Source organism: Panicum hallii, chromosome 7 (assembly GCF_002211085.1).
Source record: "Panicum hallii strain FIL2 chromosome 7, PHallii_v3.1, whole genome shotgun sequence".
NCBI lineage: Eukaryota > Viridiplantae > Streptophyta > Magnoliopsida > Poales > Poaceae > Panicum > Panicum hallii.
In genome coordinates, this window is record NC_038048.1 from 12,573,223 (window position 1) to 12,586,660 (window position 13,438).

At 44.1% G+C, this 13,438-nt stretch overlaps 1 protein-coding gene across 3 annotated transcripts; it reads left to right on the plus strand.

Moving 5' to 3' along the window:
• Window positions 1-928: 928 nt before the first annotated feature.
• LOC112899921 lies at window positions 929-6,518 on the plus strand. 3 transcript variants are annotated; one of them, XM_025968579.1, is made up of 8 exons: window positions 932-1,293; window positions 1,403-2,164; window positions 3,127-3,269; window positions 3,338-3,783; window positions 3,852-4,227; window positions 5,536-5,650; window positions 5,742-5,846; window positions 5,923-6,518. In XM_025968579.1, the coding sequence occupies exons 1-8, from the start codon at window positions 1,218-1,220 to the stop codon at window positions 6,141-6,143; spliced, it is 2,244 nt and encodes a 747-aa protein (XP_025824364.1). In that variant the 5' UTR covers window positions 932-1,217; the 3' UTR covers window positions 6,144-6,518. The 3 variants fall into 3 exon arrangements, 1 of the variants encoding a protein (XP_025824364.1); XR_003230130.1 differs by lacking the exon at window positions 5,923-6,518 and having other exon boundaries at window positions 929-1,293; window positions 3,852-4,286; window positions 5,742-5,810; XR_003230129.1 differs by lacking the exons at window positions 5,742-5,846; window positions 5,923-6,518 and adding an exon at window positions 4,979-5,186 and having other exon boundaries at window positions 929-1,293; window positions 3,852-4,286.
• Window positions 6,519-13,438: the final 6,920 nt, after the last annotated feature.

Below are 13,438 nucleotides of genomic sequence, written 5' to 3' on the forward strand. Positions count from 1 at the left end.
TGACAATTTCCATTACATCCTCTTCATGGTACTGGCCGCCGCGACCTGTGACCTTAACAATGATGATGGCGCCCACCATGTTAAGCATGCGTGCCCATTGCAACATTGTAGCCCGACGAGCGAACCAGCCCTTCTCTCCGTTCGGTCGCGTATGTCTTGGCCGGCTTACCCACTTGGTTACCTTGCGAACGACATCTCCATGTGGATGGCGCGATCTACCTCGTCTTCAAGTTAATCCACGGCGATGCACTTTCCCTTCCGCTCTTGCTCGTCTGCTATTTATAGGATACTTTGATTCTGAATTGGAGGAGACTTCAATTTCGATATAAGCTCTGTCTACTTCAATTCCGCGTCCATGAGAAGTTTAATGCGGCCCCATTTAGATCGCAACTTTTTATAATATTTGGAACTTTTTGCTACTGTAGCGTTTTCGTTTGTATTTGACAAATTTTATCTAATCATGGACTAACTAATCTTAAAAGATTCGTCTCGTGATGTACAATTAAACTGTGCAATTAATTATTTTTTTACATACATTTACTGCTCCATGCATGTGTCCCAAAATTGATGTGATGGAGAGAGAGTGTAAAAAGTTGGAAGTTGGAAGGGATCTAAACAAGACATGGATCAAAATTAATGACGGACCAATGATCCGCTCTTTAGAAATAGATAGAGACATGAAGCTAAATTATTTGGTGCAACAAGACTTAGATAAAAGATTAATCCATCATTATGTAATTTATAAGAACAAAGCTGATATTGCATCTTTTGTTATAACATTTAGAAAAAAATACTTACTTATGATTATAGTTTTGTGTTACGTAATGTATCACATATGTAGTATATTAATAAAGCAATTATCATTTGCCACTTTATCTTAACAAAAGATATATGGCTAGTATTAAGTTGAATGAGGGGATCTATTTTCCCCAACCTGCTACCTACCTGAAGCTGTAACGCCTAAACACTGGTGCCCTGCTCCCCTGCGGCAGCCTGCCTGCTGAACATCGATCGAGGGGGGAGAGAAACCCGGTGAGGCTTTTTGGGTTCTCCCCCCTCTGTCTCCCTCTCCCTTCCACACCTGTGCGGCGGCGGCGGCGGCCTCTAGAATCCAAAGCGAGCTGTACCGAGCAGCCTTATCTACTCTCAGTCCGCGCGCGGCCACGGCGAAGACCAGAGCAGAGCTGCACCGCCTTCTCCTCTGATTCTGAGGAAGGATGGAGGGGAGTAGAGTGGGGGAGCCATCCCCGGTGGCGGCCGGCGGCGAGGTAGATCAGACGGCGGCGACCACGGGTGAGATTCATGACTGCCATTTCGTCACGATTTTCTTTTTCCTGCGCCGCGCCGTTGTTTCCCCCCATTCCTCAACACCGGTCTCCTCACCTGTCGTCTTCTCCCTCAGAATCTCTTCCAAGCATGGTGAATCATGAATGGGGCAAGGCGGTGTGCAGCGAAGAATCTATACAGAAGTGGACGGCGGCCGACGTCTTCCGTCCAGGCGAGCTGGTCGAATGGCGAGCGCCCGCCAAAGATGAGGCTCCGTTGCCGTCCGCCATGGAGGACCAGTTTGTGATCTTATCCCTAACGCACATAATGTGCGGCCTGAGGATGGATGCGAGCGATTTCCTGGTCAGCGTGCTCGGGCACTACGGCATCGAGTGGTCTCACCTGACCCCCAACTCGATTACCGCGCTGAGCATCTTCGCCCACCTGTGTGAGGCCTACTTGGGTGTGCCACCGACGGTGGAGGTATTCGCGCACTTCTACAGGCTCTATCACAATAAGAAAGGAGAAACAACTACACTCGGGGGTGTCTACTTCCGATTGAGGGACAAGATGAAGAGGAACTATCCTGTGTACTACTTGAAGGCCTCACAGTTTGTGTGGACTTGTCTGTGGTTTTATGCAAAGACACCGCAGAGCTGCAGATTGACCTTCAGGGGTGATGCACTGAAGGAGACAAACAATTGGAAGGATGTGTTGCATCTGTCCCCTGAACAGGAGAAGCAGGTTGTCCAAATTGGGGAGCTGAGCAACCAAGGCTTGACTGGTGTAGACATCGTCCACGACTTCCTTAAGCACCGGATTAGCCCTTTGCGCCGAAGGGCTCATTTGGCATGCAACTACATTGGTCCAACAGATCCCACCAGGGATTCGGATAAAGGTGCATATGCTACTTTTACTAGATTTGCCATTATGTATCATCAGTTTTAGACCGACTTTTTTCTTTTTATGTTTGATGACTTTGATTGAACTGCGGATATAATTTTAAAGGTAATGTGAACCATTAAAGAACTGCACGCTCATCATTTGTTCTTTTATCCTTTATTCAAGTATTGATGTGGTAATTTGTAGCTATATTTCCATATTTCTCATTAAGTTTCTCATCTAGTAATAAGCATGAGAGCCCTCAGGGGAGTCTCCAGTTAGTGCTTAGAAAGGATATCAATGGTTAATATTGTTTTAGTAGTTGCATGCAAGCACCACAAAATGACTTGTGGCCGGAAGGAAGATAATAAGATTTTTTTTGATGCATTGCAACTCCAAGACAGTCAGCCATAATGAAAATTTTGTATTTATTTAAGAAATGCAATAAATAAATGTACTTTTCCATGGAGGCTCTGTTCGTATTTTAGCATTAAGTTTATAGCTGGATCTAAAGAAGGTTGCATGACAATAGTTGTTCGATGTTTTAGTTGTTATATTGGTTGAGTTGCTCTTTTGCTGAGTTAACAGGTTGAGTATTAATAGCAGAGATCTATTGCAACACAAAACTGTAGTTGATATGGACTTTACATTTTAATCCAATGTTTAATAGATCTAGTTGCTTGATGTTACATTTGCTTTTGTTAATTTGTTTACAGTTAGCATCTGAATAGCTAAGAAGGCCTAAATGTGTCTAGTTCAGATCTGGCTGACCACACTGTTTTCAAATCTAGTTATGAATGTTTTTATGCATTTGCTTTTACTATGGGAATTTAGAGCTTTTTCCTTTGTAGGCTAATATAGGAATTCCTAGTTTCTCCATCAAGGACTAGTGAGAGCTCTTGGAGGACCCTCAATTTAGCACGAATAAAGATTTTGTATTTAGTTGAGTGTCTCATGTTTTTTGTTTTTCTTATGTAGACCTTTCTGAGGAAGACATTGAGAGCAAGCTAAGCTACCTTCTAGATCTTAAGAAGACTGGGCAGAAGGAGCCCCCAAGGAAACATAATGTTCCAACCAGCCTTATTAGAGCATCAGCTGATGAGCGAGCCAATCAACATCTCGTAAGTACTGCAGTAATCCTGTAAAGGGAATTTGTTAATGCTTTACTTACAGCTGGACCAATTTACAGGACTTGCTGCATGTCCTGTCGACTCTCAAAGTCAAGAAGAAAGCAGTTGAGGAGTTGAGAGCTCCAAGAACGATTAGGGAATCTTCATCATATAAACCTCTTGCCCCAGCCTCCCCACGAAGATACACAAGGCAATCTGCTGTTCCTAGGAAGGTTGTAGGATCTCCACCTCCTGAAATTGACTCTTCCCCACTTCGAGACCATTCAGATCTAGAAGATGAGGAGATTCTAGAAGCTAGAACAACTATGACAACTGCATCTTCTCCAAACCGGGGTGTCGAGCAGAAATCAATAGAGAAACCTGCTGAGACTGAAAGGGGGAAAAGAGTATCGCTGGTGAAGCCTATTTCCTCAATCATTGGTGGTAAAAGAAAGGTTTTTGCCTCCCCTTCTGGTTCTCAGAGAAAAGCAAAATACTCATTTATTTCCATTATGGCAAAGACCAGGTAGATCTTGAAACATATTCATGCACAAAAACCATGTCTTTAGAGTTTTGACTGAAACATTCACGCAGGATGTCAACTTTGGACACTGGTTGCATAAAAGGGACTTCCTTGGGAAAAGAGGCAGCAGTGGCCCTGCTTCCACAGTCACCAAAATCGGCTCGACCCTCACCTGCATCTTCGGTGGAAAAGGGAGAGAAGAGTGCGCTGTTCATACTCGCTAATGTGATCGACCAGAATAAGGTGGCTGAGGACTCTGTGTCGAATGTACTCCTTGACCAGTATGTTAGGGATTCTCCTCCCAAAGAGGTCGATCCTGCACAATCTATTGCTGAGAGAGTTCAACGCCAGGAAGCCATTGAGGAATCAGCTTTCATTCCGGTACCTAATTTAGAGGAAATAAACAATGAGGCGATATGGGAGAGGATGCAGAAAGTTCAGAGGGAAGTAAGTGCAAACTCACTAGACCTTCTTCATGCCCCCTTTCCACAAGAGCATGCAAAAAGGTTTGCTGTTTCTTTCATGGTTTTTAAAGCGTTAAGGCGAGGCGAGGCAAGCCACCACCGCCTTATCGCCTAGGTGGGCTAAGGAAGATAGAAACAATAGTGTTTTCAGGAATCATATAATCAACACGATGCCTTATACACTTGCCACAAAGGAATCGAGTTTGCTGTCCTGAATATTTTTGAAATCAAATCTGTCACACAGGGGTGGAGCTTAAGCCAGACCGAAGTGGCCCATGCCACTCCTCATTCTTTATTTTGTTTACTCAAGAAATCACTTCGTTTTAAGGAATGAATTTGTCAAAGAGTAATCTACCTAGCTTGCCACTGCTGTGACAGACACAAACACTCACCAAAAAAATCCGACCAGATGGAGAGATGTCTTTCTGATTTCATCTTATAGAAGAATACCTCAGCTTCGAACCCGGACTGGTTACATGGGTTTCATTGACCCCTAGAGTCCATCACTCTACGGTTGCGCCTTGATAAGCTTTTTGTGCTGTCACACATAAACACAACCAAACCTGTCACACATAAACATAATTCATTTACTATACCCTGTAGCTCTGCCACTGCTTTCTCACATACGCAATCAAATTTGTCACACACAAACACACAAACAAAACTCATTTACCATCCTCTGTATTAATATCTATGTGCACCAGACTGTTCATTGTCCAAATTCCTTTCTGCAGAGCTGGTCATAAAAATAGTTCACATTTTAAAGGTGTCCAACTCTTCCATAACATTTTGGCACACAAGAAGTTCCATTTTGCAGTCCCTAGGTCGAAAGAAGGCTTAATAAGCTGAGCAAGCTGATAGTTGTCTTGGATTCCATTTCATGAGAAAGCAATCCTCCCCTTGCTGCAATTGCATTGCATTAATGGTTTTCCATAGATTCAGGTATCTTCAACTGACATTGCACTTGTTATTAGAACCCAAGCGCTGCTCAGTTTTCACTGCTTAATTCTATTGTTCAACTTTCAGACCGCAGCAGTAATTTCATTAGGAGCCTGACTATTCAGCAATAGTTTGCACTGAGCCTCAGATATATTAGCATTGAACATTGCCGTAGAGTTCTTGTCAACTGAGACATAGTGTCGAGTTCAACTGAAGAGTCTTCTTAAATTTTATTTAGTGGTGGGTTTAATTTTGTATATAGCCGATACGCCAAGAAACTTGTAAGATTATTGTGCAAGACTTGATATTATGATTGAACATATCCATTCCTCATATGTTACCTTCTCTATAGTATGTGTCTTTGAGCGAGAAGACCTTGTCTGAGCTTTTAGAACAAGCAAAGAAGCTGGTCATGGAGAACAAGCGTCTGAAGGATGAGCACATAATGCTGGAACAACAAGTGAAAGGTAAGGACACAAACACAATTTTACAATGCACACTACATGATGGATTACCACAACTCATTATCTCCTTTTCTTCTTTTTTTTTTTCTGTTAGACCTCGAAGAAAACAAAATGCTCTTAACAGACACGATGAGGAAAGCCGAGCAGGAGGCATTAAAAAGAATAGAAGAAAATACAAAGCTGAAAGATGAGATCAGAGGTAGTAAAATTTTCTCTGGTTTTTTAATTTTAATTTTTCATTAGGCTAGTACTAATATGTGTCCTTTCGCACGCAGACCAGAAGAAGATGATCGATGAGCTGAGTGAGCAGAATGAGTCAATCCAAGGATCCTTGGTCCAAAAATGCACAGAGGTGAACCGCCTCAAAGAAGAGGCTGCAGTGCTCATGAAAGACAAGGAAGAGCTGCAATCACGTGTGTCGCATGCCAATGAAATTCTCAACCTCATGAGGAGTGCTTTATGCGATGGAAAGGGTGAAGGGAGTAGGGCTTCCTGACTTTCTGTAGCATATGTGTTTTGATGACAAGTGGAAATGATTGACAGAAGGAATGTGATTGGAACTGAATGTAGACTATTGATGCGTAGAACTTCAGAAATGATTGACAGAAGGAATGTGCATCTAACCCTGGACTAAAGGATTGAACGTCTGGAGGTAGACAAGGTTGGACTCTTGGAAAGTTGGACTCGTATGTGTTAATAGCATCAGGACTCCTATTGTCAAGTGTACTGCTGACTTCGTGCTAGGTCTGTAATTCTTGGTGGTAACATCTCTTAGTAAGAATGTCTAGATCTGTAATTCCTGGTGATAATGGGTAACAGTCTTAGTACAAATGTCATCATCTTCGTGCAGATAGTTGTTGCAAAAAATTAAGTCTACAATTCTTTTTCTTTGAGTCGGAAAGAACTTCCATTAACTACTGCTCCCCGTTTGAGACTCGCTCCAACACTAGCAAGCTTATGAGCTACCTTATTGCAAGAGCGAGGTGGAACAATGACCTTAACATCGGCATTAACATCGGCAGAACAAGATAATGTGATAGACATCCTCCTCCAGAACACCATACAAAAACACGTTATGAACAAATTTTTTTTTCTGAACGCGCAGGAGAACTGCGAAGGGAGGGGGTTTTTTATCCCCCCGAAGTTACAGATATAAAGGAGCTGTAACCCCCAGATACAAACACACTGACTCTTTCTTCCAAAAGAATAACAGGACCAGGACTAGACCAACCACTAACTGGCCCTAGGCGCTAGGGTGAGGAGGTAAGAAACTCCTCTAGCCCCAGCCATAGACCACTGTTGCGGATCTTCAATGTTAGTCGAGATGATGCTAGTGATACTAGGTGAAGTGCAATCAAACACACACCGATTGCAGTGATTCCACAAATTCCAGGCTCCCAGAATTATGATGGAGTTCAACCCATTTAGGATGAGACCATAGACCCTTCCACTTGCATTGGCCCACCAATCATCAAAATTTACATCATCTAGGTTTGGAGCCAGTATTTGTAGGGCAAATTTCTGTAGAATAATGAACCACATCTGGCGGGCAAAAACACAAGAGAGCAAGAGATGGTCAATTGTTTCCTGAACCTGGTCACAAAGTGGCAAACATCATGATGAGGTAACCCTTTTCTTGCCAGCCGGTCTGCTGCCCAGCATCTTTTGTGTGCAAGTATCCACATGAAAAACTTAACACTTGCCAGTGGCCCAACTCTTCCAAATTCTCTCCCATGGTTTAAACTGAACAGCTCCAATAAATAGAGCTTCATATGCAGATTTTGTGGTGTACTGGCCACAAGTGGAGAATTGCCATATATGAATATCTTCTACATCTGGCTTTAGCTCAACATTTGATAGCAGCTCCCACAAATGAATATATTCAGTTAGGACATTTACTGTGTGTGCACCTCTTATGTTAGAGACCCATTTCCTATTGTTGAGAGCATCATGCACTTTTCTTTTCCTTGCTCTGGCAGCCACTGCACCAAACAGATTAGGGAAGGGCTGTTCTATACTTTGGCCACCTAGCCATCTATTAGTCCAAAAGCAAGTGTTCTTGATATTGTCAACTTCTGAAATGAACAAATTTAATAAGTCCACTACTATGTTTACAAAGTTCAAATTATTAGCCATGTGAATAACCCTTCAAGATCTTTGTGTTAGCATGGTAATTTGGGGCTTGGTTAGGAAGAAGGCTCTGTGGGCGTTAGGCGCGTGGCTGCACCTGCCATAGGCTGTGTGCCCGGCCATAGGATTGCTTGATAGGCAAGGATCCCGTGATTGGTTCCGATTCTATAAGCCATCATACTAAGGTTCCTTGCCTATATATGTGTAGGAGGATCGCCTCTCTATTCAATCAATGGATTATCTCCTGGCCATATACACTTTCACTTTGATCTATTTTTCCATGCTTGTTTTTATGGTTCGTTAGAAGTCTACAATGCCCAAGGATTACATAATAATAATCAAATAACTAGACAATGCATTTTCAACAAAGCAGTTGCATATCCTACGTACACTACCGGAGAGCTACGCTTTGCCGAGTGTCCAGGACACTCGGCAAAGCCTGAAAAACACTCGGCAAAACCTTTGCCGAGTGTAGCACTCAGCAAAGAGCACCCGGTAAAGAATTTGTCGGCAAAGAGCTCTTTGCCAGGTGCCTTATTTCGGACACTCGGCAAAGATCTTGCCGAGCGCCTTTTCCGCACTCGGCAAAGGCCCGTTTAAAAAATAAAAAAAAAAACAGCCGCCGCTGGTCGCTGTCGCACCGCCAGCCAGGGGAGGGAGGGCCGCGCCCAGGGGAGGGCCGCGCCGCCGGCCAGGTGAGGGAGGGCCGCCGCACCTGCGCCCCGAGGAGGGCGTGCCGCGCTGCCACCGCGCCCGGGGAGGGCCGCCGCCACCGCGCCCCGGGCCGTGCCGCCGCCGCCGAGCCCTAGGGAGGGTCACTGTCACCGTCGACCAGAGAGAGAGAGAGAGAGAGAGAGAGAGAGAGAGAGGAGGGAAGAGGGAGGAGGACGAGAGGATGCGTGGGCCGGGAGTGGAACAAGTAAAAGGAGATTTTTTCGGTCCCTCCCGCCGGTTCGTTCCAAAATTTCACCCGCTCCCGCCATTTATTTGCCGAGCGTTTTTTTATGGCACTCGGTAAAGGCATTCTTTGCCGAGTGCTTTTTTTTGACACTCGGCAAAATAGATTTATTTTTTTTCTTTTTATCATCAAACTTTTTTTTTATAATCCTATATTATTTGGAACTACATATGCAATTTGGACTCATTACTCGAAGTGTTCGCTATATTTAGTAAATTTATTTCATTTAATTGAATTTCTAAGGATAATTGAAATTTGAACTGCAAGTCATTCAAAGAATGGAAACAATTAAATGGAAAAATGGTATTCATGTTATTGAGCACACGTTGACACCGTATCCACGAACACACCAGAAAATTCAAACATCTTGTTCACAAAACTTGAACACAAACTTTGCGGTCCAGTTGTTTTTAAATTGTATAAAAAACAAATGTGGTTAGAAAATTATGAAACTTGTCGAGATGTCATGACATCATATGGGGAGGCTGTGATAAAAATTTGACAAGGTTTCGTAAAATTTGTAATATACGATGCTTACAAATGAAACATGTCCAAACAAGTTTCATAATTTGATATGAAGGCGGATTAGGTGTTAAGCAAGTTCCTGACAAATTTTCATGAAACATTTTTAAATTTTTATCATAGTCTTTCCATATGGTATCATGACATCTCGGCAAGTTTCATAATTTTCTAACCACATTTACTTTTTATATAATTAAAAAACAATTGGAGCACAAGTTCGTTGTCATGCTTCGTGATCAAGATGTTTGAAATTTTCTAGTCCTCTCGTGGATAAGGTGTCAAAGTAGGCTCAATAACAAGAATATCATTTTTCCATTCATTTTTTCCATTCTTCCCATGGCTTGCAGTTCATATTTCAATTATCGCAAGAAATTTAATCAAATGAAATTAATTGACTAAATACAGCAAACAGTTCGAGTAATGAGCCAAATTTGCATATGTAGTTAAAGATAATATAACATCACAACAGAAAAAGTTTGAGAGCAAAAAAGAAAAAAAATAAATATATTTTGCCGAGTGCCAAAGAAAAGCACTCGGCAAATAAACACCTTTGCCGAGTGTCCAAAAAGAACACTCGGCAAATATTTTGTTTGCCTAGTGTTTTTCTTTGCCGAGTGCCCGACACTCGGCAAAGAGTTGCCGAGTGCTCGAAATAGTGCACTCGGCAAAGAATTTTACACTCGGCAAAGCGTGGTTCTCCGGTAGTGGTACATGCCACATGAAAATGAAACAAGTAAAACAGGAGCCCCACACAAGTGTAGAATTTGACCATTTTCATCCAAATAAAAAAGCGAACGGTTTTACATAAAACCGTTTCTGATAAATACATAAAAACGGCATTGGGTTTGACCAATTGCGTATCAACGTGAAGCAGAAGGTTTATGTTTTGTCCATCTGCAAGGCAGTTGTCTACTACACCATTAGCACCAGCCTTTTCCTCCGCCTCTAACTGCTCTCGCTGAAAGAAAACTCCGCTCTCCCAGAACCTCCGTCTCATCTGTCATCTCCAGCTCCATATTATGCAGCATTGCTGCAGTCTAGATCATTGGGGCAACAGTAATCTATCAGTTCTCCCGGACCATCTCGTGCTTCATTGGGCCACCAGAGCTACTACGACATCCAAATCTGTAGCGTCGAGTTGTTTCCACTTCCTCCACAGCAGTACAGCACCAGACGCAGCACCAGGCTCTAAGATGCGATCTGGCGTCAATCTCGTCGAACCGCCGCTTTTTCGTTGATATTGGCGCTGGGTCTTCTGCTACTACCGCCGTCGTCGCCTTGTCCCGAGCGACCCGAATTCCTCCTCGATGTACTGCCACCGCCCCCTCTTCTTCAACAACAGCCCCCTTTATCCCCATCCCAGCTGCCACCACCACGGTCCATCCCCACCGTATGTCACGACCCCAGTTAAAATGCGCCTAGCTATTAATCATGAGCATCATGAACATTATTTTGGCATAACAAAGCATCAAGGGATACATATCCATAATGTTTTTGGAATTTTGCTTATTGTTTGAATGTGAGTGTATGAAGTAACATGAAAATTTGCCAAGCAACTGCACCTCCAAAAATTTATTTAAATACTAGATACAAAAATATGATTAATAATATTTTGCTGAATTTTTGGGTGTTTAATGCTAGGCATTAAATTCTTGCAAGTTCTTAAATAGGCTGTTTATTTGTTCTTTTTGTTGTGACCAAATCGGTGATCCTTTTTTTAGTGTTTGAAGTCGTAGGGTATTCCTTGTGAATTTATCTTGCCAGTGGTAATTTTCAAACCAGTTGTTTTGAATTTCAAAGTTTGATCCTATTTTACCCTCTCCCCGAGCCCACTCGTCAGCTAGGCCGCTCATCAGCCGCACCACCCGCCTCCCCCTACCTCCTCATGCACCGGTTGGGCAGCGCAGGAGGCACTCGCCACGCTGGCGGCTGCTGGCTGAGCCAAAGTGGCCATAGGCACGCGGAATGGCCGCGCTGCCCTGCCCCCGCTCCGCCTTCAAATACCCTCGCTGGCCCCGAGCTCTTAACCCTAGCTAGCCGCTCTCTCTTCCACTGCCGCCACCTCTCTTATCTGCCACCGGCTGCTATAAATCTGTCGCATCGGTGAGCTCTATCGCAATTCCACACGCGTCGCAGCTCCCTCGCACCTCCCCCTCGTGCCCCCAGCACTATTCCCTTCCTTTTTCCCCGTGGCGCAGGGTCTCCGGTGGAAGCCACCACTCGTCGTGGTTTGCTTTGTCGCCAACGTTCCTCCAATGCTAGGCACATCGGGGAGCATTGCCGCCTCACGACCCACCCCTTACGCGTGCCCGTTGCCGCCTCGCTGCCCTTGCCGCCGGTCCTGTCCTGCCGCGCTGCGGTCGGCCACACCACGCGCGCACCACGGCCACGGTCAAGGCTGATGCGTGTGGCCTTGACTTGCCTTCCCTGCGCTGACCCTGGGCTACTGGTCGGCCCCCTTGGATAGGTTTAGGGTGCGTAAAAGAATTTTTTGGCCGGGGTTTAAAAGAAAGGAAAGTTGGAAAATAGTTTTTGTTGTTTAGAATACTTGAGAAATTGTGTGTAGAAATTTCTGTAGGGCTCCAAAGATTTTAGGACTTGTTTTGCTAGGTTACATGTGTCGTGACCTATCTTGCAAAAATGCATGTTGTCATCATATTTCTATTATAGTTACTAGCAAATACGCAGGTGTGCTACGACTGACAAAACAATATATACATTATCGAATGAGGCGCGACCACCGCCACGCAAGGATGAGATACCCCTTCTCGAAGATATCGTGCATCACTAAGCACCGGTGGCCATCCACTACTCGCATGCCAGCTTTGAGGAAGCACATTCCCATCTCAATGGTTCAGCACGTACATATGCGGGGTTTGGTTGGTAGGATCTTTGGTGGCTGTGTCCGCTTATATGGAGCTGGCGCGCGAGGGATGTGTGTCTGGATGAAACTCGATTAAACGAAGTGCAGCTATAAGACAAACTCCGATTAAGTAGAATTTTGATTAAAACTGAAACATGAGTCGATTACCCGGGTTCCGATTAAGACTTCGATTGATGGACTAAAAAATCATTGCTTGCTTCGATAATAGTAGAGATTTAATTATACTTTGTTTATGTAAAAGTGAGTTAATTGCCTAATAAAATTGTACACTGCTTCAAAAATGTTGAAAGTAGTTTGTTAGATTCCTCTTGTAATGCTTTTTCTCATGGTGTATCTTGTTGTCCTGGGCATTTCATGTTTGTTGGGATTTGAATTTAATGTTTTACTTGCTGTATGAAATTAGTACAATTCATAACTATTATTTCAAGGGTGATAAAAATGTAAAACCACTTCCATTGACTTTATTTTGCTGTATAGTTGCAATGATAGTTTTCTTGAATTTATTTTCACTGTTATGCATATCTTTTGTTATTTACATTGTTTAGAGGAGCTGAGACATGTTTTATTTATAATTAATTATATGAAATTATTTTTAGGCCCTGTTTGGTAGCGCTGCGCTCTGTTTGGCTTCATCGGATTCTCGCAGAGCGCTAACAAACAGCGGTATTGGCAGCTGCTTCCTTGAAGAATCGCTCGGAGCGATTCGGAAAAAAATTGGGCACCCCGGGTCCACTTCTCCGTGTCTCTGGCGCTCCTAACCCCACCGCAATCCACCTCCCAGCCAGCACCAGCCGCTAACAGGTACTGCGCTCTCCACTCGTCGCAATCCACCTACACCGCTCGCAGGTACCGGGCTCCCCACTCACCAACTAGTAACATGCCTCCGGCCTGCCCGCGATGCCGGTGCTGCACTCCCGCTGAGATCCGATCCAGGCAGTCTGTGCCTCCTCGCTGCTCCAGCGTCCCGCCTCACGCTGCGCTCGTCGGAGTGCTAGTCGATGGGTGGAGTGTGTACTAGCATCTCATCGATGGGCGGATGAGCAGCCGCTTGTCGCGAGTGGCGTAAACCACCTCCGCTTTCGGGCACGCATGGAGCTGGAGCGAGAAAAATCTCTACAAAACAGCGATTTCACACGGGGAGAGTTCAAGATTGTGTTTGGTTTGGATGTGATTTTTGAAAAAACTGCTGTGAGCTGTGGGCTGTGAAAAAAGACTGCGTGGGAAAAGTAGAGGACCATTTGGTTGACCTGTAGAAAACTGTATGCTGTGGGTGAAATACTTGTAGCACCCCTGAAGG

Coding starts and splice junctions, on each gene's coding strand:
- LOC112899921 (XM_025968579.1), top strand. CDS start 1,218: ATGGAGGGGAGTAGAGTGGGGGAGCCATCCCCGGTGGCGGCCGGCGGC. Junction 4,228..5,535: donor TGCAGAAAGTTCAGAGGGAA/GTAAGTGCAAAC, acceptor CCTTCTCTATAG/TATGTGTCTTTGAGCGAGAA. Junction 5,847..5,922: donor GCTGAAAGATGAGATCAGAG/GTAGTAAAATTT, acceptor TTTCGCACGCAG/ACCAGAAGAAGATGATCGAT.